This window comes from Malania oleifera, chromosome 11 (genome assembly GCF_029873635.1).
Source record: "Malania oleifera isolate guangnan ecotype guangnan chromosome 11, ASM2987363v1, whole genome shotgun sequence".
Classification (NCBI taxonomy): domain Eukaryota; kingdom Viridiplantae; phylum Streptophyta; class Magnoliopsida; order Santalales; family Ximeniaceae; genus Malania; species Malania oleifera.
Window position 1 is genome coordinate 25,986,255 of NC_080427.1, and position 24,045 is coordinate 26,010,299.

At 37.3% G+C, this 24,045-nt stretch overlaps 1 protein-coding gene across 1 annotated transcript; it reads left to right on the forward strand.

Moving 5' to 3' along the window:
• Nucleotides 1-21,682: 21,682 nt before the first annotated feature.
• LOC131168046 (small ribosomal subunit protein uS12-like) lies at nt 21,683-23,791 on the forward strand. The gene is made up of 4 exons (XM_058127218.1): nt 21,683-21,917; nt 23,001-23,156; nt 23,259-23,385; nt 23,495-23,791. The coding sequence occupies exons 1-4, from the start codon at nt 21,913-21,915 to the stop codon at nt 23,633-23,635; spliced, it is 429 nt and encodes a 142-aa protein (XP_057983201.1). The 5' UTR covers nt 21,683-21,912; the 3' UTR covers nt 23,636-23,791.
• The last annotated feature ends 254 nt before the right edge of the window (nt 23,792-24,045 follow it).

Below are 24,045 nucleotides of genomic sequence, written 5' to 3' on the forward strand. Positions count from 1 at the left end.
TGGAAGATTATGGTTGAGACAGAGACAGGTTTGAAAGTAAAGTGTTTGAGGTCGGACAATGGAGGAGAGTACATAAATGGAGGATTCAGAAAGTATTGTGCTGCACATGGAATTAGAATGGAAAAGACCATTCCTGGGACACCACAGTAGAATGGTGTGGCTGAGCGCATGAACAAAACTCTCAATGAGCGTGCTAGGAGTATGAAGTTGTATGCTGGACTACTAAAAACTTTTTGGGCTGATGCTGTTAGTATTGCAGCTTATCTGATAAACCGAGGACCTTCAGTTCCCATGGAGTTCAGACTTCTTGAAGAGATTTGGAGCGATAAAGAGGTAAAGTTTTCTTACTTAAAAGTTTTTGGTTGTGTTTCTTATGTTCATATTGATTCTAATGCTTGTAGTAAACTTGATGCAAAGTCCAAAATATGCTATTTCATTGGCTATGGTGATGAGAAATTTGGGTATCAATTTTGGGATGAATAAAATAGGAAGATCATCAGAAGTAGAAATATGATATTTAACGAACATGTTATGTACAAGGACAGGTCAACTGTAGTGTTAGATGTCATAGCGATAGATCAGGAGAAATTTGAGTTTGTTAACTTAGATGAGTTGACTGAAAGTACTGTCCAGGAAAGGGGTGAAGATGATAAGGAGAATGTAAAATCACAGGCAAATCAGAATACACCTGTAGCTGCGGTCCGTAAATCTTCCAAGACCACTAGACCTCCACAGCGTTATTCACCTGCTCTAAATTATCTCCTGCTAACTGATGGTGGTGAGCCAGAGTGTTATGATGAAGCCTTGTAGGATGAAAGTTCAAACAAGTAAGAGTTAGCTATGAAGGTTGAGATAGATTCCTTGTTGGGGAATCAGACATGGGAACTGATCGAATTTCCAGTAGGGAAGAAGGCTTTGCACAACAAGTGGGTATACATAATAAAGAATGAACATGATGGTAGCAAGCGCTACAAAGTCAGATTAGTTGTCAAAGGGTTCCAGCAAAAGGAGGGCATTGACTTCACGAAAATATTTTCTCTAGTTGTGAAAATGTCAACAATTAGACTGGTACTGGGAATGGAGGTTACAGAAAATCTATATCTTGAGCAGTTAGATGTGAAAACAGCATTCCTTCATGGTGACTTGGAGGAAGACATCTACATGATTCAGCCGGAAGGGTTCATTGTCCAGGGACAAGAGAGTTTAGTCTGCAAACTGAGAAAGAGCTTGTATGGTCTAAAATAAGCTCCAAGACAGTGGTATAAGAAATTTGATAGTTTTATGCATAAAATTGGGTTCAAGAGATGTGAAGCTGATCGCTGTTGTTATGTTAATTTCTTTGACAATTCTTACATCATGTTACTGTTATATGTAGATGATATGCTCATTGCAGGGTCTAGCATTGAGGAGATTAATAATTTGAAGAAGCAATTGTCAAAACAGTTTGCAATGAAGGATTTGGGAGCTGCAAAGCAAATTCTTGCAATGAGAATCATTAGAGACAAGGCTAATGGTACATTGAAGCTTTCATAGTCAGAGTATGTGAAGAAAATTCTCAGCAGGTTCAACATGAATGAAGCTAAACCAGTGAACACACCCTTGAGTAGTCATTTCAAACTAAGCAAGGAACAGTCACCGAAGACAGAAGAAGAAAGGGACCATATGAGCAAGGTGCCCTACGCTTTAGCTATTGACAGCTTGATGTATGCTATGGTGTGTACAAGGCCAGACATTGCACATGTAGTGGGAGTTGTGAGCAAATTCATGAGCAGGCCAGGAAAGCAGCATTGAGAGGCAGTCAAGTGGATTTTGAGATATCTGAGGGGTTCATCAGATACATGTTTTGCTTCACAGGTGCAAGTTTGAAACTACAGGGTTATGTAGACGCTGATTTTGCTGGTGATAATGATAGCAGAAAGAGTACTATTGGGTTTGTATTTACTCTGGGTGGTACAACTATATCTTGGGCTTCAAATTTGCAAAAGATTATTACTTTGTCTACTACAAAAGTTGAGTATGTTACAGCAACTGAAACTGGAAAGGAGATGATTTGACTACAGGGTTTCTTAGACGAATTGGGTAAGAAGCAGAAGATGGGCATTCTACACAGTGACAGAGTGCAATTTTTCTTGCCAAAAATTTGGCTTTTCATTCAAAGTTGAAACATATACAGACAAAATACCACTTTATCCGTTACCTTGTTGAAGATAAGTAGGTAATACTTGAGAAGATTTGTGGATCTAAGAATCCATCAGACATGTTGTAACGACCTGAATAAAATGGGAATTAAATGATAAAAGGAAGGGAAATGGAAACCGGAAACATAATGAGGCAGTCGACTTCGTCGACGACATTGGATTTTGGAAGGATTAGATAAAGGGAAAACAGAAGGTTTTCGTCGACGAATACAAGGAATTCGTCGACGAAGGCTTAATAAAATTCGTTGACGAAAACTGAATTTCGTCGACGAAGAAATACCGAGAGGGGGTTTTGAACCGACTGAATTTCATCGACGAGGGCTGAATTTCGTCGACAAAATTAATGAGAATTCGTCGACGAAGGACGTAACTCGTCGACGAATCCTATTCTATAAGTATGGAAAAATCCGATTTTTAACTTCTTTCATAAGCAAACTCTCTCCTCTCTCTCTCCCCTTCGGTTCTCTCTCTTTCTTTCGTCGATTTTGGGCCGGATTTATACCGAATCGACAATCCGAAGTCATCATGACGCTCTTGGGGAAGTTCTCTCCAAATCTGCCGGAGCGGATCGTTGGTGAAAGCAAGTTGGAAATTATCCCTGAGTTAAGGTAAGACTTTTTAAGCCAAATTTGACTTTATGGTAGTTGTAAGAAATGATGTATGCATGAAAATACTGAAGTTTAATACTGTCAGTTTTCACTTTCAGGGTATTGGTCAGGAAATCCTACGGGAGTTAGATTAGATTGTTTTGGGAGCTTTCTCAGTAGTTAGGTAAGGGGATAAACTAAACTAGTTCTTTTTGAGAAAATGTATGTATATATATATAGCACTTGATTCCTAGAAAATAAATATATTTATATATGATATATGATTTATATTTGGGAAATATTGTTGAATATGATTGTATGTTGAATATGGAAAACTTGTTTAGTGTGGCATGAGTAAAAATGACTATGAGATACTGTTTTCTGGAAATGTAATTATGATACGGATTTTGATGATGGAAAATCGGCGTATGGGCCGAGATTTTATGGTATGTTTGCCGGCATACGGGTCGTGCTATGACGTGATTTGCCAGTGTATGGGCTATGCTATGATGTGGTTTGTCGGCGTACGGGCCGTGCTATGATATGTTTGTCAGCATACGAGCCGTGCTATGATGTGATTTGCCAACGTATGGGCTGTGTTATGATTTGCCGGCGTATGAGCCGAGCTATGATGAAATGTGTAATACCGGCGTACGTGTCGATGATTTTCATGATACACATTTATAAGCTAATGATATGATTAATGTGAAAATAAATGATATGAGATATCTATGTATCACAGTTTTAGTATATATTATATGATATCAAAACTTAGTTGGCTTGGTCTAGGCTAGCACTTGCACAGTACCGCTACTATGTGTCCATGGTTTTCGTGATCATGATATTTGTGTTAATGCTGCTGTACGGAGTGGTGTGAGATTGGATGGTCGATGTGGTTATTAAAGAAGTGTGCTGTGATCGCCCCTGGTGTATGGACCAGGTCTGGCAGACCCATCGGACTTACAGACCGTATGTTTGACTTGGCAGTGGTTGGCCAACCATTGTCAGGTCTCGCCTTCTGGCCACACAACCCAATCATGTGGAGGTAATACATGACAACAACCAGCCAACCTATCATGAATGTTTTATGTTATTATTATTATATGAAATGAAACATGCTTATGAAAATGCTATATGTTCTGCCATGATTTGATATGTATATGTTTTCTCAAATTTGACAGAACAGTTGCTGGATATGTTCTGTATGGGATATATATAATACAGCTTACTCATGTTGCCACACACTAGTATTAGTTTATTTCTCTTACTGAGAGGTGTCTCACTCCTAAATTTTATAAACTTCTCAGGAGCCCCAGATAGGAAAGCGGGAAAAGCCCCGTTGAGCTGAGTTGTTTATTTGCCCTCTGTGAAGGGTAAGTTTTGTAGGGATAGTTAGATTTTGGGAAGATGTCCCTAGACCTTATTTTTAGGTTGTATATATATATGGAAATACTGTGGATATAGTGACTCTGGTATTTGTAATAATAATATGATGGATGTTTGTATTTACCACATTGTGAATAAATGTTTCCTATTGTTTAGGCTTCCGTGTTGTGTTCTGATTTATCCCTGGTACCTACGGGTCTAGATGTATTATGGCCTACTGAGCTGGGAATTGTGATATTGATATATTAAAAAAAATGTGAAAATTAAGCAGGACGTGACACATGTTGTAACGACCTGCTATTTAACTGGTTTTTTTTTTAATGCTCTGATACCAAACTAGATTAAATCCAACCATTCACCTAAGTAGCGAGAAGCGGAAATCAATTAAACATAACCATATATATAATTTCATACAATACCAGAGTGCTAAATTATTTCCCAAAATATACATGCATCACTGTTCCCTAGAAATATTCTCAACTGGCTAGGACTATATAAAAATACTTTCAAAAATACTCACTCTAATATCAGGGCAATACTGAGGTCCCTCTATCTGCGAGCCTGATTTGCTCGCCTACCTGGATCACCTGAAAAATATTAAATTAATTGGGGTGAGCCAACGCTTAGTAAGACGAAATATGCTATTGTTAGTGTGTGGCAAATGAGTTACAATATTATGAAAATTTATTGCTATAAAAATCATGTATAACTGAACCTGTAAATACAGTACAAGTAATAGAAACCACCCCCATTTTCATGTTACTTAACATATCTGTATTTTAAGTTTCTACTCAAAGTACTTCTAATATAAATAAGTATACTTTCTGTCTCTATAAATCTGTATATGCATAATAGTAACTGAAAACTTCCCTGTAGATATCTGTGTGTCATGAATTAACCTCTCATGACAGGGTTGTGTGGCCCGTAGGCGGGATCTACCCTGGCTGGCCGACCAGGGTAAACCACTATACTCCCTCGGTCTGATCTGCCCTCCTCAACCCATATCTGATGGGGAGCCTGTCCATGTCAGGGCACTATATGATCGACCTACTACCACGTATTTTCTGAATAGGTGGTTGCACTCTGTAAACTGTATATAGTTACGGTACCATGCTCTGTAACTATATGGTCCAATAGGGTCTGATATTATATAATACATCTTTATATACAACTATCGGATTTACCATGATTCTGAAATAGCTGTATTAACCATGACATTGAAATAAACTGTAATTGTGTCAACTGTATTTCTGAACTGAACTGTAATCTGTAAGTCATGGTACTGAAACTGTATAATCATGGTACTGAAAACTGTATAATCATGGTATTCTGTAATTAATATAAAACATAACCACTGACTGTATATTTTGTAAATCATATCCTGAAAATACTTGTAAAACATGTTTCTTTACTATACCAATATCCTCAAGCTACACAGAAGTTTTAAACATATTATACATAAATGATAAACTGTATAAATTTCTATCGTGAAGAATCATCTGATAAAAACATATAATTTATATTGAAACATAGTAAAATTGCCTAGCATAGCATATTTCTCTTACCTGATTTCTTACAACTGCTCGAAAATCAAATTCCGAATAAAAGGCCTTACTTAGATTTAGGATGAATTCTAACTTTGCCCCATCGACAATCCGCTCCAGCAAACTTGAAGAGAACTCCTGCAGGAATGTCGTGGTGGCCTCAGATCGTCGATCCAGCGACTGACGGGGCCAGAATCGAAGAGAGAAGGGGGAAGGGCCGTAGGAGAGAGAGAGAGAGAGAGAGAGAGAGAGAGAGAGAGAGAGAGGAGGGTTTGTGCCGAATTTTTGCAATTAAAATCAGTTTAGGGCTATTTATACTGCGGGATTCATCAACGAGTCCTTAAGTAATTTCGTCGACGGACCTTACCCTTCGTCGACGAAATTCAGAGTAACCCAAATTCTTCTCTTGGTATTTTATCGTTGACGAGACGGGACCTCGTCGACGAGGTCCTGAAGAACCCTTGTCGACGAAATTCCTGTGTTCGTCGACGAGGTCTGGAAACTTCTTAAAATTATTATCTCCAAAGTGTGATGTCGTTGACGAAGTCTACTGCCTCCCTCTGTTCTTGTTTCCATTTTCCTCCCTCTTTATTATTAAAATACTATTATTCTTCGGGTCGCTACACATGTTGACTAAGGGTGTTACTATTGAGAAGCTGAAGTTGTGTGCAGCTTCAGTTGATCGTCTAGCTTGAGGACAGGAGGATGAGGGATTGTTCATTTGAAGGATTGCAGTTGATTTTGGTGATTGAACTAGTCTCATAGTGGGAGATTTGTTGGGCTTTTGCGGAGCCTAGTTGCGTTCAATTTAGATGATGACTCGACCTTTCTTTAATGAGAAATTTCTATTCTAAGGTTTAGTCCATGGAGCGAAGGCTTGGGCCTAAGCCGTACTTGTGGGGGTCCGGGGGTAACGGCCTCGGGAAAATTTTTGGGCCCATTTTGTAGCTCATTCAGAACCCTGTGCGCAACATATAAAATGATTGTTTTTGGGTGATTAGGGTTATGCGGTCACACTTCACGAGAGAGCGAGAGGGAGAGCATTGTATCACCACACTCTCTGCATTTTTTTCCTGATAATAGTGAAATATCTGCAACTCCGTGGACGTAGGCAAAATTATCAAACCACGTAAATATTGTCTTGTGCGTGTGATTGATTTTTCCTTGGCGTGTATTCTTTCTCTATTTTGTTTCTCACAGGTTTCGGGAATTTGTTCTTAATTCCCGACACACCCATGTGTATCAAGTCTATCCATGAACTCTTTCGGTCCTAGCAAGTGGTATCAGAGCCGACGGTTCGTAACTCTGGGTGAGCGATATCGTAAAAAATTGGGACATGAAGTCAATTCTCCTGACGTGCTAAGAGTTGAAGGACCAAGTGTGTAGCTGAGGCTAATAAGGATCATCTAGGCTGCGGATGAATCCGAATAGGGTTTAGATGTGAGAGGTAGGATTGATTCAGAGGCACGTGGAATGCAATCTGACGCACATAAGACGCCAGTGGTAAGGCCCACTTGAGTAATTGTTGGAGAATTGAGCTTACTCCTAAAAGAGAGATGGTTTCCGTTCAAGGGGGAGCAGTTGGAACTCACAAGTGAAGGGGAGATTGTTGCAAATTCCACTTGTGAGCTTGTCCTATACTGAAAAATTTAAGTGGATGATGAGTGCCTATATATATGGTTGGGCCCAAAACCCAAGAGTCTTAAACTTTTGGGTCAAGTTGGTGTTCACCCTTGTGTATCAAGTCCACCCATGGACGACTCCGGTCTTAACATTTCAAACCCTAAAATTTCGAAGAATAGCATGATTGATCATCATGCTCGAATTCTTTTGTAATGATAATGACTTAATTCAAGCATTTAAGAGATACACAGGAACAAAAGAAAATAAAAAAAATTACAGAAAGAATAGAGCTAGAGCAGAAGAGAGATGGGAAAGCAAAAGTGAACTAGACTCCTGAAATAAGAGTCTTAAGAGATCAGTTGGCTCAGATTCTCACAGCACTAACTTGGGATTTCTTAGAACAAAGACTCTGCTTTGTGCCCAGAACACACAGGTTCATGTGCGTCTTGACAACTGAACCATCTGTCTCTGCTGAGCTGAATCAAATAGCTTACGCAGTTTTTTGTGCCTGGAAAATTCAATTGGAGGATGCCTCGGCTTTTTGTACCTGTTAAAACGACAAGGAGGCATTGGGAGCAATGGGGCATTAAGTTCTACATGAACATTTTCTTTCATGGTAAATTTTAAGTATGTTGAAAATTGGTTCCACGCATTATACCTCTGATATTAATGAATGTAAAATTTATTTATCACATCTTTAACATCTAAATTATAAGAATACAAATATGTAAAGGGGTAGGGTTCCAATATAATTTTTTCAGAGAAAATAACTTTTGTGAAAACTAATGATATTTGAATTAAGGCTATATGTAGCTATTAATTATAATTGAAATAAAATTTATTATACCAACTAATATAAATTGATATCTATCATTCTTACTCGACTTTTTTGTTTTATTAATTGGAGCATCAATTTAATCATATTTATTATTTTAAAGCTGTCTCATAAATGAAATGACTAATATTTTGAAACCACCTCATAAACTTGAATATATTTTTTTGAAATTTAATTTATTAACATTTAACCATTGTTAACTTCATGTAACAACTAAGATATATGATGTCTACCCGCCTTATTATTTTTTATTTTATAAATGAAAGTATACCGATATTCATAACTATTTTTTATGTTATGATATGCGATTTATTAGTAACACTAATAAATTAGAGTTTTAAATGCATTTATTGATAATTACATATTCATAATTATTTTAAAAAGAATAAAACAAAAGTTTATATTACCATATGATAAATTCAAAATTTAAAATATAGTCATAATTTATTGGAATTATTTAATTACATAATCTTTTTAAGACAATTTAACCATGTAATTTGATATAGAACTCAAAAGTTTGACAATATTTTCAATATATTTCATCATTTTTTTTTAGACCCAACTTTGAGGTAAATTAAACCTTGATGTGATACTTTATCTTGAAATAATTTTGAAAATTTTAAATTCAGTCAAATAAGTTTATAATTTAATGAGCTAATTAATGTTATGGAATGTTGTGTTATGTGACTCATATACTTGGTGGAATGCATAAACAAAGAAGAAGACATAGCGGATAATCACAAGTGCTGAGCAGCAGTAGGGAAACCGTCAACGTTTTGGCAGTAGATTTCAGATAATTTGCGTATTGCCTTAAATCGTCGACGGTTTGGTCCAATTCGTCGATGGTTTGGTTTGGGAATCCAACGTATATTTTTAAAATTTGAATGTGAACGTTAAGTTGGTTGGGTGTTTGGAGAAAAAACCTTCGTGGTGTTTATATATACATCAGTCTAGGTGTATTTGAATTGTAAGAAAGATCTTGTAAGTGTCTTTGACACAAGATAGTAAAAGTTCTTTACCGATTGCTCCTGTGGATGTAGGCATAGCCGAACCACATAATTTCTTGTGTTGTTCTTACTTTCATTTGATTGTTGTGATTGTGTTCTATATTGGTACTTTACTGATTTTTGTGTTAAGACTTCCTCTGTGGAAATTCGTGTGTTTTATACAACAAATTGGTATCAAATCAATTGTTGTTATGGCATCAAATTTTATGTGGTCAAATTTAATGGAACAGGTAACTTCGGTTTATGACAGAGAAGGGTGAAGGATTTGCTTATACAACAAGGGATGGTGAATGCCTTGTATGGTGTTCAACCGGATGACATGAATAAAGTTAATTGGAAGGAATTAGAGGCGAAGATGGTATCTACTATCAGATTATGTTTTGCGTATGATGTGTTGTATCACGTCATGGAAGAGGATTCTTTTACAGCTATATGACAAAAGCTTGAAAGCCGGTACATGTCCAAAGATCTTGCGAATAAATTTTTTCTTAAGAAAAGACTTAATTGGCTTAAGATGGTGGATGGTTTAGATTTGAACCAACACATCAACTAATTTAATCAAATCATAAGTGAGTTAATGCGGGTTAATGTGAAGTTCAAAGAGAAAGATAAAACATTGATGCTACTGAATTACCTACTAGCGTCTCACAAGTGTGAGACATTGGTTACAACTCTTACATGGGGCAAAGAGACCCTGAATGTGGAAGAAGTGACAAGTGCATTGCTTGGCTTCCATCAAATAAAGAAAGTCAGCGATGAAATATCTTATGCAGAGGGACTTGTTGTGAAAAGAAACCATAAACGTGGGAGAGGAAAATTCAGAAATAGATTGAGTCAAAAACCTCGATCTCAGTTCAAGAAGAAAAAGGAAATCCAGTGTTTTAAGTGCAACAAAAAGGAGTACATTAAACAGGAGTGTCCGAAATGGAAGAAAGGGAATGTTGAAAATCAGTTAGGCACTTCAAAATCAGCAAATGTAGTTGAAGAAAGGAATTCAGATTGCAGTGTTGGTGATATACTTTCAGTTTTATCGAAGTCGGATTGCCTCACGAATTTTTGGATCCTAGATTCGACATGTTCTTACCATATGACTCCAAATAAGGCGTTCAACATTTACAAGTTGGTAAATTTAGGTTCAGTTCTTATGGGCAATGATGTATCATGTATAGGAGATGTAAGAATCAAAATGTTTGATGGTGCTGTAAGAATCTTGAGTAATGTAAGACACATATCAAACCTACGGAAGAGTCTCATGTCACTAGGCACTTTGGATTATAATGGATTCAATTACAAGTCTGAAAGTAGAATAATGAAGGTGTGCAAAGGCAATCTAACGGTGATGAAAGGGCAAAAGTTAGATGGAAACATTTATGCACTGCAGGGGACTACTATTGTAGGTGGAGTTGCAGACGTAGATTCTGAATGTGATGAAACCGTTTTGTGGCATATGCGACTTGGGCATATGGGTGAACATGGCATGCAATAACTTCATAATAGAAAACTTTTGAAGGGCATGAAAACATGTAAGCTGAACTTCTGCAAGTTCTGTGTTCTTGGAAAGCAAAATAGGTCGCAATTCAAATCAGTTGTTCAAAAGATGGAAGGTATTCTTGACTACATATACTCTGATGTTTAGAGCCATTTGGCAAGGAACTTTAAAGATCGGTGTCGTCCCTAGAAGTACGTTGATAGAAAAATCTATCTCGTGGTCGGGAGGCAACCCAGGTAGTTCCCCTGGAAAAACGTCTAGAAACTCCTTTATCACTATTGTATTGACAAGCTTCAATTCATTTTCTGTCATCTCCTTTACATAGGCCATAAACCCTTGACATCCGTCCCGGAGTAATCTCCTTGCCTGAATTGTTGACACTAAATAAGGTGGGGAATGCACCCGTTACCCCACAAATCTGAATTCTTACTTTTCTGGTGGTCTGAATATCACATCTTTTAGATAACAATTGATACTAGCATAGTTAGTAGCTAGCTAGTCCATACCCAATATTACATCGAATCCATGCATATCTAGCACAATTAGGTCAGGTGGTAATACTCTTTCCTGAATTTCTATGGGATAGCCCCTGAGCATCCTACGACACCTTACCACTGACCCTGTCGGTGTTGCTACTGACAATTCAACATCTAATAAATGTGTCTCAACATCAGACAATTTAACATATCCAACAGACACAAAGGAATGGGTGGCATCTATATCAAATAAAGCAATAGCCTGATATGATAAAGTAGTAAGGGTACTTATCACGACGTCGCCTGCGACCTCCACTTCTCCTGATGTCAAAGTATATACCTTCGCCAGAGCTACATTCCTTTGCTAGCCTCCACAGGGCGCCTAATAACCTCCCCAGTAAAGTTTGGGAGCAGGAGTGACACTAGGTGGCATAGGGCACTCTTGCACCAAATGTCTCAGTCTACCACAGTGATAATAGACGCCTCTCCTCACTCGACACTCTCCCAAGTGTCTCTTTCTACATATCTGAAATACATGGTAGGTTTGCACTTCCTGAACCTCATGGCCCCCAATCTCCTACCTCTATCCTCTGCTGTAATTTCCTCTCCTCCATTAGCCTCGACTAGATCCTTGCTGAAAGCCTGAAGGCCTAGACCTCTTCTTTTGTCCCTGCTCCTCTGCACCCATCCGCTTACTAGCCTCAGTTACAGCTGCTTTGTTTACCAATTCAGAAAAGTCCTACACTTTTAGCACTGCTACTTGCTTATAAATTTCTCGCCTCAGATCTCTTTCAAAATGTCTCACCTTCTTTGCTTCATCAGGAACGATATACGGGGCGAAGCGAGATATTCTATGAACCTCGTTGCGTACTGCTGAATTGTTTGCTATCCTTGCTTCAAATTCAGGAATTCCTCTACTTTAACTTCTCTAGTAGTGGCTGAGAAATATCTGTGAAAGAAAAATTCTCTAAACCGGAACAAAGTCATAGCTATAGGCACTGCCCTCTATTCCTCCAATAGTTTTACCGCAGTCCACCATGTTTCAGCCTCTCCTGTTAGTTTATAAGTGTAACGACCCGACCCTTTATATAGACCCAGGTGTCACTCACTTATATCGAATACCTATACATGTTCAAGATATGGAAACAACCCGCCCTAAACAGGGACACACGAGTATAAATTATACATAATCATGATGTAAATGTCGCGGAAAAACATAAACATCCATTGAAATTTCTACTAGACTTGTACTAGAGCTTACTAATACATCCATAATTTACATAAATTCGGACTTAGAATAATTTTCATTATTACAACCCTCCAAAAAAGAACTTCATCCAAGTTTAATACAAAATTCGTATGCTTGCGTAAGCTAACCAAAATAATCTCCCCAGTCCCTTTAGCTACTAGGACCGACGCACTGATGGACCTGAAAGCAAAAGTTGTAAGATAGGGTAAGACACCTCTCAGTAAGGAAGAAAGTGTTACACCAGTGTGTGACTGCATATATGCACATTTTCATACAAACTCATATGTTTGAAACATTTGTTTGTAATACTGTATCGTATAACATTTATCAGCACATCAAATATTTAAATCATGCATATGAATATTAGAACAACTACCAGCTTGTCATACATGTATTGCCTATTTACCCCGTGGCACAGGTTGTGTTAGAATTGGTGTATTCCCAAGAGGAGGGGGGGTGAATTGGAATTTAAAATTTATCGCCTAGGTTAAACTAGATAAACAGCAGTATATACACAACCTAGGGTTAGTCTATTCAATTTCCAAATGCATAGATAAATATAATGTGGAAATTAAGTCATATGCATCATTCACCCATAACATACATGTGCGGTAAATATAAAGTGCTGAAATGTAAATGAACACACGATATGTTATCGGCGTTCGACCAATTGTGCCTACGTCCCTGCCTTTAGCTCGCAAGCTAGAGGATTCCACTAATAGCTCACTTAAGGGTGGAGCGGCGCCGTTTACAACTAGGTAAAATTAACACAGGGCTGACTTCAACCTTAACCAGGTCAATTAGCGAGGCTGACCTCAACCTACACAGCTTAATAGGACGACGCACCTAGCTTTCCTAACCGGGTTTAAGCCAATCCGGGACTATTCCAGGGCTAGTCTCCCTCTTCAGGCCCGTGCCTGGAAATACAACAGCATTTGAAATACAATGAAATGGTACAATGAATAAGCTTTCGTGTAAAGCAGATATGTACCCAAATGCGCACTATAACGTACACCACAATATGATTCAATATGTAAGTTCAATGTGGTCTAGATGGTTCAACTCTCAAAGGTATTTTCTATCAGTGTAATGCGTACGTGAGAGTGACAAACAGTATGATCTTTGTATCACAAGATATTCAGGTAAGATGTTCACCCAAAGATACCAGCTAAGCAATATATGTGTATATTTCAAAGAGTGGGTTTTCTCATTCGTATGATGCTCTTGAAGTGTATATGTTTGGTTTGCAAAAGGATATTGAATCTTTGTATTCAGTAAAGGATATATGAGTTAACAAATATTGCAACAAAGATTTTATCACATAAGCAAATATCTCATCAAATATTTTCAACATAAAAACATAGTAGATATTTGAAAATATTTTTGCAACCAAAATACAAATACAAATTTCTTAAGATATTGCAATAAATATGCAATACTCAGAAGTTCTATATAAGTCTTTTTAGGAGAGACTTATTAACAAAGTCCCCTAAGAATACTTAAGGTTTAGCTCTCAAAAAATAAGTCAAACAATCCAAAGATAGGAGAGCAAACCAATCAAGACAAACACTCAAAACCAACTTACAAATGATGTAGGCAATATGGGAAGGTAAGATTGAGTGTGTGGAGCTTGGAAATAAGTATTATAGGGTTTTGATTTTTCAAAGAATTTTCCCTAATCAAAGTGGCTAATCACCCCTGATTTTCTCAAATGAACTCATATATATAGGCAAGGGAGAAAATATGACCGTTGGGGATCTATTAGGTATTATTAGAAAAGTTTAATGATGTTTAAAGCATTTTAACCCTGTTTAAAAAAATATTAACTGCAGTAAAAATTAGGGCAACCCGAGAGGTCCGGTCGACCAGAAATGGTTCGGTCGACCAGGACTCAAATGGCTCGGTCGACCAGGAGACTTTTGAACTGAAATGTTCGGTCGACCGGAGAGGGCGATTTGCCAATTTTTTGAGTTTCGGTCGACCAAGGCATTTTGAACTGCCTGGTTCGGTTGACCAGACCGCTGGGAATTCTCCCGAGAACCATTCGGTCTACCAGGTAGTTGTAGTATAAAAGCTCTCGGTAGACCAGATGGTCAACTTTTGACCCAGGAGGGTTTCGGTCGACCAGGGCCTTTTGAACTACAGGTTGCGGTCGACCGAGTGGTCAATCTTTGACCCAAAGGAGCTTCGGTCAACCAGGGCCTTTTGAACTGCCTTTGCTGGTCGACCGAATGGTCAAATTTTGACCCAAGATGTCTCAGTCGACTAGGCCAGAATGAACTAGCTTGGCTGGTCGACCAAAAGTGCATCGTGTGTGCATTTCGGTCCTGTATTGAGGCAAGCAAGCCCTATTCAAGTGCCTAACACATATATGTGAAAGTGTGAGTGTCCAATTTGAAGACACCGAAAAAGTCCGGTGTCGGTCGACCGAAGGGCACACCCTAAGGTCTTTCTATGGTTATTTTTGGTTTGTGTCTGGTTTGAGCTTACGAAATAAATCATACATGTGATGTGTGTGAGCTTATTACAAACCAAATACCTACTTACTATTACAGACCAATATGAATATATTACAATGCTGAATTATAAATTGGTCTTCAAGCTTTTCTTACTTTGTGCACATCTTGATCATATTACCCGTAGTTCCTGCACAAAACCTCAAACGCTCATTAGATACAATAAGTATTTGTCATAATCAAAACCGGGTGTGACCAATAAGGTCAACAGGTTGTGCACTGATATCTCCAACAATGCCCTGTTAGTGCAGGCATATGTCAAGTATTTATATATAGTCCGACTGCCCCTATCTGGTTTATTATTTCACCAGTGGTTTCATTTCACCTACTAGCCGACTATCTATGTGCCCAAACTGATTTTAAACATGAATGGTTGCACTGTACCCTTCCATCTGAGGAATATTCCTTGCCATTGGGGGTTATCTTTCAACCCCATAACTGAAGCTTTTTCAACTTCTAACTGGAGTATCTTTCAACTCCTATTACTGGAGTATCTTTCAACTCCTTTAGTAGCAAGCTGTGATTCCATTTATCATATATACAATTTATAATAAAATATGGTAACCTGTGCAATTCTAGTATTTTCACAAATTCAAATGATCACATCAGGTTCAAACCGACGCCTATCCACTCGGTTTACCCCTTTTCACAAATACAGCTTGGTGTATCACCGGCCTCTATTTTCCACATACTCAGTATAACAAATTGGAATTCCGTTCCCATAATCTATATCAATAGTATAGAAAATTCATATATTTCCATTTCAACGTATATCACACGAGTTTAGTCCAAAAATCCTCTAAATGATATAAATCCAGTAAACATCATTTGAAAGGAAAAGTAAAGGATTCAAGCATCTCCTATTACAATATAAATGCAAATAAGTGATTTTCGTAAGATTTGGAGATCATATGCCAAAATCCTCGTTTTTACCAAAAATCGTAAAATCGTAAAACCAATATTTCTACTCGGTAGAATTTAGCAAATAAGCAGTTAAATCATACATATAAATATAAACTAGCTTTTTAGCGATTTAGTTTTCCAAAAATGCTGTTGTAATCAAATTCCCCTTACCTTATACTCGAAATGAAACTTCGTACGAACACGGTACAAATCGACAACCCGGGATCCCAAAAACCTAAAACCACAGAACAAAATCTTACAACAACTTCGACTACTATCCAAATATCTAATCAAAACTAAGATCAGATCCCTACTTCAACTTTTGGGAAAAACCCAAAAATCTTCGAAACGACGATTTGATCTGCTAAACTTGTAGAGTTTTCTCCTCTGATCCGCGCAGTGCCCTCCGTTTTTGGAAACGGACGACGAACGGTAAAGAATCCTAGAGAGAGAGAGAGAGATTCGTAGGTTATAGAGAGAGGGAGAGCTTTTGGGAGAAGCTTAGCTTCTAAGCAACTCAAATGGGATATTTATAGGGCCTTTGACCCGGTCCAATTTGTCGATGAGGCGGCGTCTTCGTCGACAAATCCACCACACAAATCATCGACGAGGATTTCCCGAGAACCTCCCAAAACCCCTCGGCATTCTCTCGTCGACTAGGCTCTGAATTTCGTCAACGTGGCTCTGAAGGACTTTGGCGATGAATGTGATCCTTCGCTGACGAATCCAGTTTTTAAAGGTTGGGTCTCTACAATAAGTGGCAAATAAAACCCTCTGCTCCTTCGTGCACTGTAGTACTGCTAAAACTTTCTTAATTTCCTGCATCTAGTTTTTAGCGACTGCAGGATCAACTCCTCCTGAAAATGCAGGAGGGTTCATCTTGGTGAATTTCTCTATCGTACACCCGTGGCTTGTAGACGGGCCTCCCTGCTCCTTGGAGCTCCATGCGATCTTAGCCATGACTTGCTGAGCTACACTGTGTAATACTATATCTAAATCAGCTTCGCCTACACCTGAGGGCCCTGCACCCTCACTACCGCTTGCATGAGCACTACCACCACCTGGGTCCATTCTGGAAAGACAATAAACATGACTTAGGGACCCTACCCTTATAATTTACATATTGAACCAAAACTCATGATATCCCTTCTATCTTGAAATCCTTATTTTAATTCAAGATTCAGTCCTACACTTTAGAAACACAATCTGCCAATAGTTTACTATGACTTTCCTGAAATCATCACCCCAGGAAAGACACAAAAACCATCACAGAAGTCCTGCCTCCAAATCGCAAAACAAAACCTCAAATCCTTTTCCTATACTCTGGTATTATTTCCGCTGCACTCTAGAGTTTACAAAACTTAGCAATCTAAGCTCTGATACCAAACTGTAACAACCTACCTATTTTTGCTATATTTTTTTTCCCACTTAACAACATTTATAATAACCCTGATAACCTGCTAAAACTGAACTAATCATGATCAACCCAGACTCGTGGATACCGAGGATATACTTGTCATACATCTTTGATACCTAAGCAACGAAAAACATAAATTACATACATGTCATACAACACCAAACATAATACCATAGTTCTGCTGAGTCTATCATATATATATACAATCATCCACAAAAGAACAAAAAGTGTCCTAGGGTCTTAATCCAAAAACCCATATGACCCTAACTCAACTACTTACCCTTCTGTCAGGGTAGCTCGATCAACTTCTACTACTGCGGGACTCTATCCGCCCTCCTACCTAAATTCCCTGAAATGTTTGTAATGCTGGGGTGAGACACCTCTCAGTAAGGGAGATAAACTAACATCAGCGTGTGGCAACATGAGTATTATCGTGACATAAACATGAACTGTACTTAATTGTATAACATGTAAAACTGCCTGTATAGTTTCTGAATAAAACATGATTTGACATAACATAATATAACATACTAAATTTATATACATGTGAATCATCTTATATAATTGTACAATACTAAAATAATACCCAGGATGGATAGTTAGATGATGTCATGTCTTACCCCCCACATGACAGGGTTGTGCGGCTCGAAGGCGGGACCTAGCAATGGCTGGCTGACCATGCTAAGTTAACATAAGTCTGTAAGTATGATGCGCTTGCCCCACTTGGTCCTAACTGCAAGTGGGACACCTGCACTACCATGAAGCCACATCGACTGCCATTTCCCACACTCTATCTAAGATGTGTGATAGCACGAACATAAACATAATCTTGAACATATAGTTACGGTACTGTGCTTCGTGAAACTAAGCTAAGTCATCCGGGTTCTGATAACATATAATATATTTCATAATACTGATACAACTGTTTCGTATTTCATGAAAATATCTAACATGATCATATTTTTATGAATCTTGACATAATTTGCATATTTACGGCATCTACGCCGACATAAATCGCAACATCTGCGCCGGCATATCATGACATATAAATCACAGCATCTGCACCGGCATAAAACATACCATGCTGAATCTTAATATTTCTGCATTGTTAACGTATTATTTAAAAACCATAGTTCCTGTACTATTTTTATAGTTTTTCTGAAAACTAATATAACATGCTTATTTTGGAAAATCATAATATTTCGGTATAGCATAATTTCATGGAAAATCATACTCATGCCACACAAATGTGAATATTATTCTAAATATAAAATCTGAAGTGAAACCATATTTTCTACTAAAATGTATAAAATCCTTTTCCCTGTTCAACATCAGTATTCACAAATACTGTATTATATTATACGTAATTTCTAAAAATAAATGCTGTATAATAATAAATAATTTCATAAAAATGCCGACTTAATTTATCCTTTTACTTGGTTGTTAGCTTTACTGTAATCCCAAGAGGAGGGGTGAATTGATATTTTCAAATTTTATCCCCTAAGTCAATCCACTAACAGCAATATTATGCAAGCCTAAGGTCAACCTAGTGCAGATAAAGTAAATCAATATAAATATACAACGAAAATTAAACTGCACAATTAATTTAGCTAAGTATGTACAATAAACAGTAAATAGAGATGACACCTAGAAATGTTATCGAGGTTCGACAAACTACTTACGTCCCCGCCTTGGCACACATGCACAAGGATTACATTATAAGCTCACTTAACGGGTGCAGCGACACCTAATACAAATAAGTCAATTCACAGGGCTGACCTCAACCTGTACAATCCTTCTGGGCTGGATTAACGCCCTCTCAGGCCACGCCTGAAATACAATAGATTTCACAATAAAATTTGCGTACAACCAATATGCTTCTCAATTAAACAGATTATGTACCAATGTAATCAATACACTACCAAATGATATGATAAGATAAGCTCAATGTAGTCTTAGTATTTACTCTCAAATATTTATGCAAATATTACAATTAGGATGTGAGAGTGTAAGTGATAGGATCTTTATGTCAAAATAATAGTCTTAATCACAATGTAGCAACAAAGATCACAAGCACACTTCAAATATCTCAACAAATATTTTTCTCAAAATAAACTACAAGAGATATTCAAAAATTGTTTGTAAAAAGAAATTATTTGATCTTTGTGTCAAGATGATAATATCAATCAAAAAATATAGCAACAAAGATCTTCAGCACTCAAGCAAATATCTTAAAATATATTTCTCAAAGATAAGCACAAGAGATATTTTGAAAATGATTTGTAGAATATTTTTGCAACCAAAACACAATGTGAACTCCTTGAGTATTGCAATGATAATGCAAAACCCAAAAGTTCAATGAAGTATTCCTAAGGAAGACTTATTAACAAAGTCTCTTAGAAACACTTAGGGCTTACTCTCAAGATAAATAAATTTCAATCAACACCAAACAAGTGAGAGTGTAAGCTTAATGAGAAGAACACTCAAGCACACTTACAAAGTAATCTTAGCAATAAGAGTGAGTAAGAATGAGTGTAGGATACTTGAAAATGAGAGTAGGAATTTTTGAGTTTTAGAGGATTTTTGCTAATTAAGATTGCTAATCAATGACTAATTTTTGCAAATAAGGGGGTATATATAAAATTCCCCAAGATTATAATCATTTGGGACATATTAGTCATTTTAGAAAAAGTTTAAGTGAGGTCAATAAAATTTAACAGTGTTTTAACCTTGGTAAGTTTTGCTAACCCGAGAGCACTGGTCAACCGTACTTAAGGTTCGGTTGACCGAGTCTCTCAATTCGGTTGACCAAGAGTATTTTGAATTGAAAAGATGGTCAACCAAGTGGAAGGTGATTTTCTAATCCTAGCGGTTCGGTCAACCGTGCTTAGTTCAGTTGACTGAATTGGTCAAACTTCGGTTGACTAAGATATTTTGAACTTAAGGGTTCGATCGACCAAGCGGTTGGAATTTCCCATGTGGGGGTTCGGTCGACGATGGCGTTGCCTATATATTCTTGGTCGGTCGACCGAGGGATCAACATGTGGACCCAAGGAGGTTCGGTCGATCAAACTTCTCAGTGTATCAAGGTTTGGTCGACTGAACATGCTAATTTGGGCATTTTCGGTCATTTTCTCTTTAAAATGCTAACTCTATTCATATGATGATTAACTTATTTTAGTAGGACACTCTTTTATATATGCATGGGGAACTTAAGGTCAGTCTAGGTCTTTTTGAGCTTGTTTATCTAATCATGCATGTAATGCATTGATTATTACATACCATTTCCTATTTACTATTACATACTCAAATAAGAAATGAATTGAAATACAACATAATATAGTCTTTAGGGTCTTCAAGCTCTACTTCATGTGTCATCAATTTGATTTGCTAATTATATACCTGTACATAAACTAAATAGTCATAAAATACTTGAGTATTTGTCATAATTAGAACCGGATGTGACTTAAGATGTCAACATTCTCTCCCTTTTTGATGATGACAAATATACCATGCAAAAAATGCATATAGTCTTGAAAGGCTCCCACTTTGGTACATTTTTTTTTTACTATGCAAAATATGTTTTAATCTATGCTCTTTTAATTGGTACATTTTTTTTTTCTTTCTAGAACGATGGTATCTAAGGCCCTTTGAATACTCAACTAATTCACTGAGATAATAGTTTCGTCTCTCAACCTTTTCCCACTCAAATACTAAGGTATAATCTCAAATGCAAAACTAAAGCCCTAAAAATTTGAATCCTGACATTTTAATTAATATAATTAAGGACCTACTAACTTTATTTATTCAAAGTTGTCATCTAAAAATTTACCAATGTTTGTTAATAAGAGGGTGGGGAATTAATGGATGAATTCTTTGCCCCATAGATTAGCTGGGATCAACAGGACCTAGATATCACTAGTTAAGAAAAAGAAATTATATATAACTTTCGAAATTATTTTATACTAATTTATGATTTCTCTATATACTAAATTATTCTTTATGCTAGTTGGCCTAGGTTTGGGCTTATTCCCTCGCCAATACTAATGTAATTTTAGGCTTTTGCTCAAGTTTGATGAATTTGTATGTATCTATGCATATGTACTTTAATACTATGTATAAATTTAAATATTGTTTAATAATTTTATTAATGTTGAATAATGAGTGGCTATTCCAAAAGATAATAAGATGAATGATTAGTGAAAATTCATGATCATTTATGAGATGTGTAAAATGAAAATAGGCTCTTAAGATTTGTCTGATAGAATCACCAAGGAAAAGGCTTTTTGGGATGGAGGTGTGAATTTTATGAAAAAAAAAATAAAAAATAAAAAAATAATAAAAAAGTGCAAACGGGGATGGGCTGTGCCTGAGCTGGGCCGGGCCTCCCTCGTTCCGTGGTGCCTTAGGCCCATTCAACTAACAAAGTCCAAAAATAACAAGAGATTTGCGAATTTGTGTGGGCCTCAAACGTGGCCCGAAAACAAACGGTAGCCCTGCTTTACTGGATAGAGGAAGGCCCGAAGGCGCAGCAACCTCTTGGAGCAGTCCAGCGCCCTCGGGATCCATATATAATAAACCATCCTCCATTCTAGGGTTAGGTTTTTCGCTATTAGCTGCTGCTCCATTCTCGAAGCCCTCGAGCTCTCCTAGCAGTCGAAGCACCTCCGCTTTCAGTCACCATGGGGTAATGATAATGAGCATTTGATTTATGCATCTATTTAATCTTTCTATTGGTTTAGATATAAGCGAAGATCGGTTAGGTTCAAGAGTACTGTTGTAGAGTATAATTTCTTGATTGTTAATCGACGCTGAGATATTGTGTTGTTACGTCGATGAATGTTGGAGAAGAAATATTATTTTTGAATGTTGTGTTTTGTGTTGCTTGGTTTTTTAGGGAACTGAAATTTTCACCTCGATTAAACCCCGTGGTTGTATTTCGAAAAGAAAATTTGCTGTCTTTGAGTTATTTTTCTCGCGTTTAATTAAAAAGCCAGATTCTGTATTACCAAAGCAAGCGAAGTAGTCTTTCTCGCGTATTGATTATGTACTCAGGATTCAGGATAAACCTTTAATTACTTATTTAATTGTTCATGATTGTTTCATGTGGCGATTGAAACAAATGATGATGTCTATTCCCCATTCTTTAGTTTTTTTTTCCACTCTTTTTTTGGTTATGTAAAGTTGTTCTTGAGAAAGGTAGCCTTCTGTCTTGCCTGTCTTTGTTAGAAAACTAGTTTTGTGTGATATAAGCTCTAGATGAGTGGAGTCTATGGAGCAAATCACCGTCCAAAGCAGTACTTTTTCCTGGTTATTTGTGCAGTCAAGTGTGTTGATTTGATTGCATCCTGCTTGGAGACAATTAAAATGTAAATAAATGTAGTTTATTTTCCTATTGATATATGTCAAATGGACTTTGTGAGCCTAAATGATGTTCCTACTAGCTTTGGAAGGTAATTTATCCAATTATTTCACGAGTAGTTTGCTCCAGTTAGTCCATAAGAAATCTGCATGTAAGCACAATCTTGACAACAGACACATCTGTTCCTACTATGACAATATTTTTTTCCTAATAAAACATGGAAAAATAGTAATGAAAGCTTAAACCCTAGAAGTTAAAGCAAGTTGGGTTGGAGTGGATATAGTGAGTGAGATGCCAAGTTTCTGTCTTGACAATCAAGCAAACCATAATAAGTCTTATTTTGCTGGTATCTTTTTTTATTTTTTTTGAATGGATGAGTTTGTAATCTGAGTAGCTACTGCCTCACAGGAAGACACGTGGAATGGGAGCTGGTCGCAAGCTGAAGTCCCATCGTAGGTTGCAGAGGTGGGCTGATAAGGCATATAAGAAGTCGCATCTTGGAAATGAATGGAAGAAACCTTTTGCCGGATCTTCCCATGCTAAGGGCATTGTTCTTGAGAAGATGTAAGATTCCAAGCACCATGTTTCCATTGCTTTCACTTAACTTGTATTCCACAATTTCTACATAAAATAGATAATCTGACAAATGCTGACTGAACTTTGCAGAGGTATTGAAGCTAAGCAGCCAAACTCTGCTATTAGAAAATGCGCTAGAGTTCAGCTAATTAAAAATGGGAAGAAGATTGCTGCTTTTGTCCCCAATGATGGTTGTTTGAACTACATAGAAGAGAATGTAAGTTCTTTTTGTGTTCAGTGTAGCAGGCCTACTTTAGACCATCAATTATCCTTTTTCCATTTGTATTGTGAATCATGAATGATGACATTGCTTCTGATCGATGTAGGATGAGGTGTTGATTGCTGGTTTTGGACGCAAAGGGCATGCTGTTGGAGATATTCCTGGTGTTAGATTTAAGGTTGTTAAGGTATCTGGCGTTTCTCTTTTGGCTCTCTTTAAAGAAAAGAAGGAGAAGCCAAGGTCTTAAGCTTATGTGGAAGCCCATGTTCTAGATTTTCTTTGTTCTGGTTTTGAGAATGTTTCTTCATGCTATATGAGTGATTTTTGTGAACCTGTCTTTCATCTGTTTTCTAGATTTTGTATTGACATTTGGAACATTTTTTTTATCCAAGGATATTCTCTCTCTCTCTCTCTCTCTCTCACACACACACACACACACACACACACACACACACTCTTTCTCTCTCTCTCACACACACACACACACCTTGCGCCTGCTTCTAAAGTGTAACCACGATCTATCTGGAATCAAACCTCAATATTGCCAGGTTTAATACAACTTTGGTGAGCTATAATGACTGCTTTGGCATAATTTCATTTGCAAACAGATGCATTCTGGTGATTTTATCTAACATGTAGTTGCTTTATTTGTTAGCA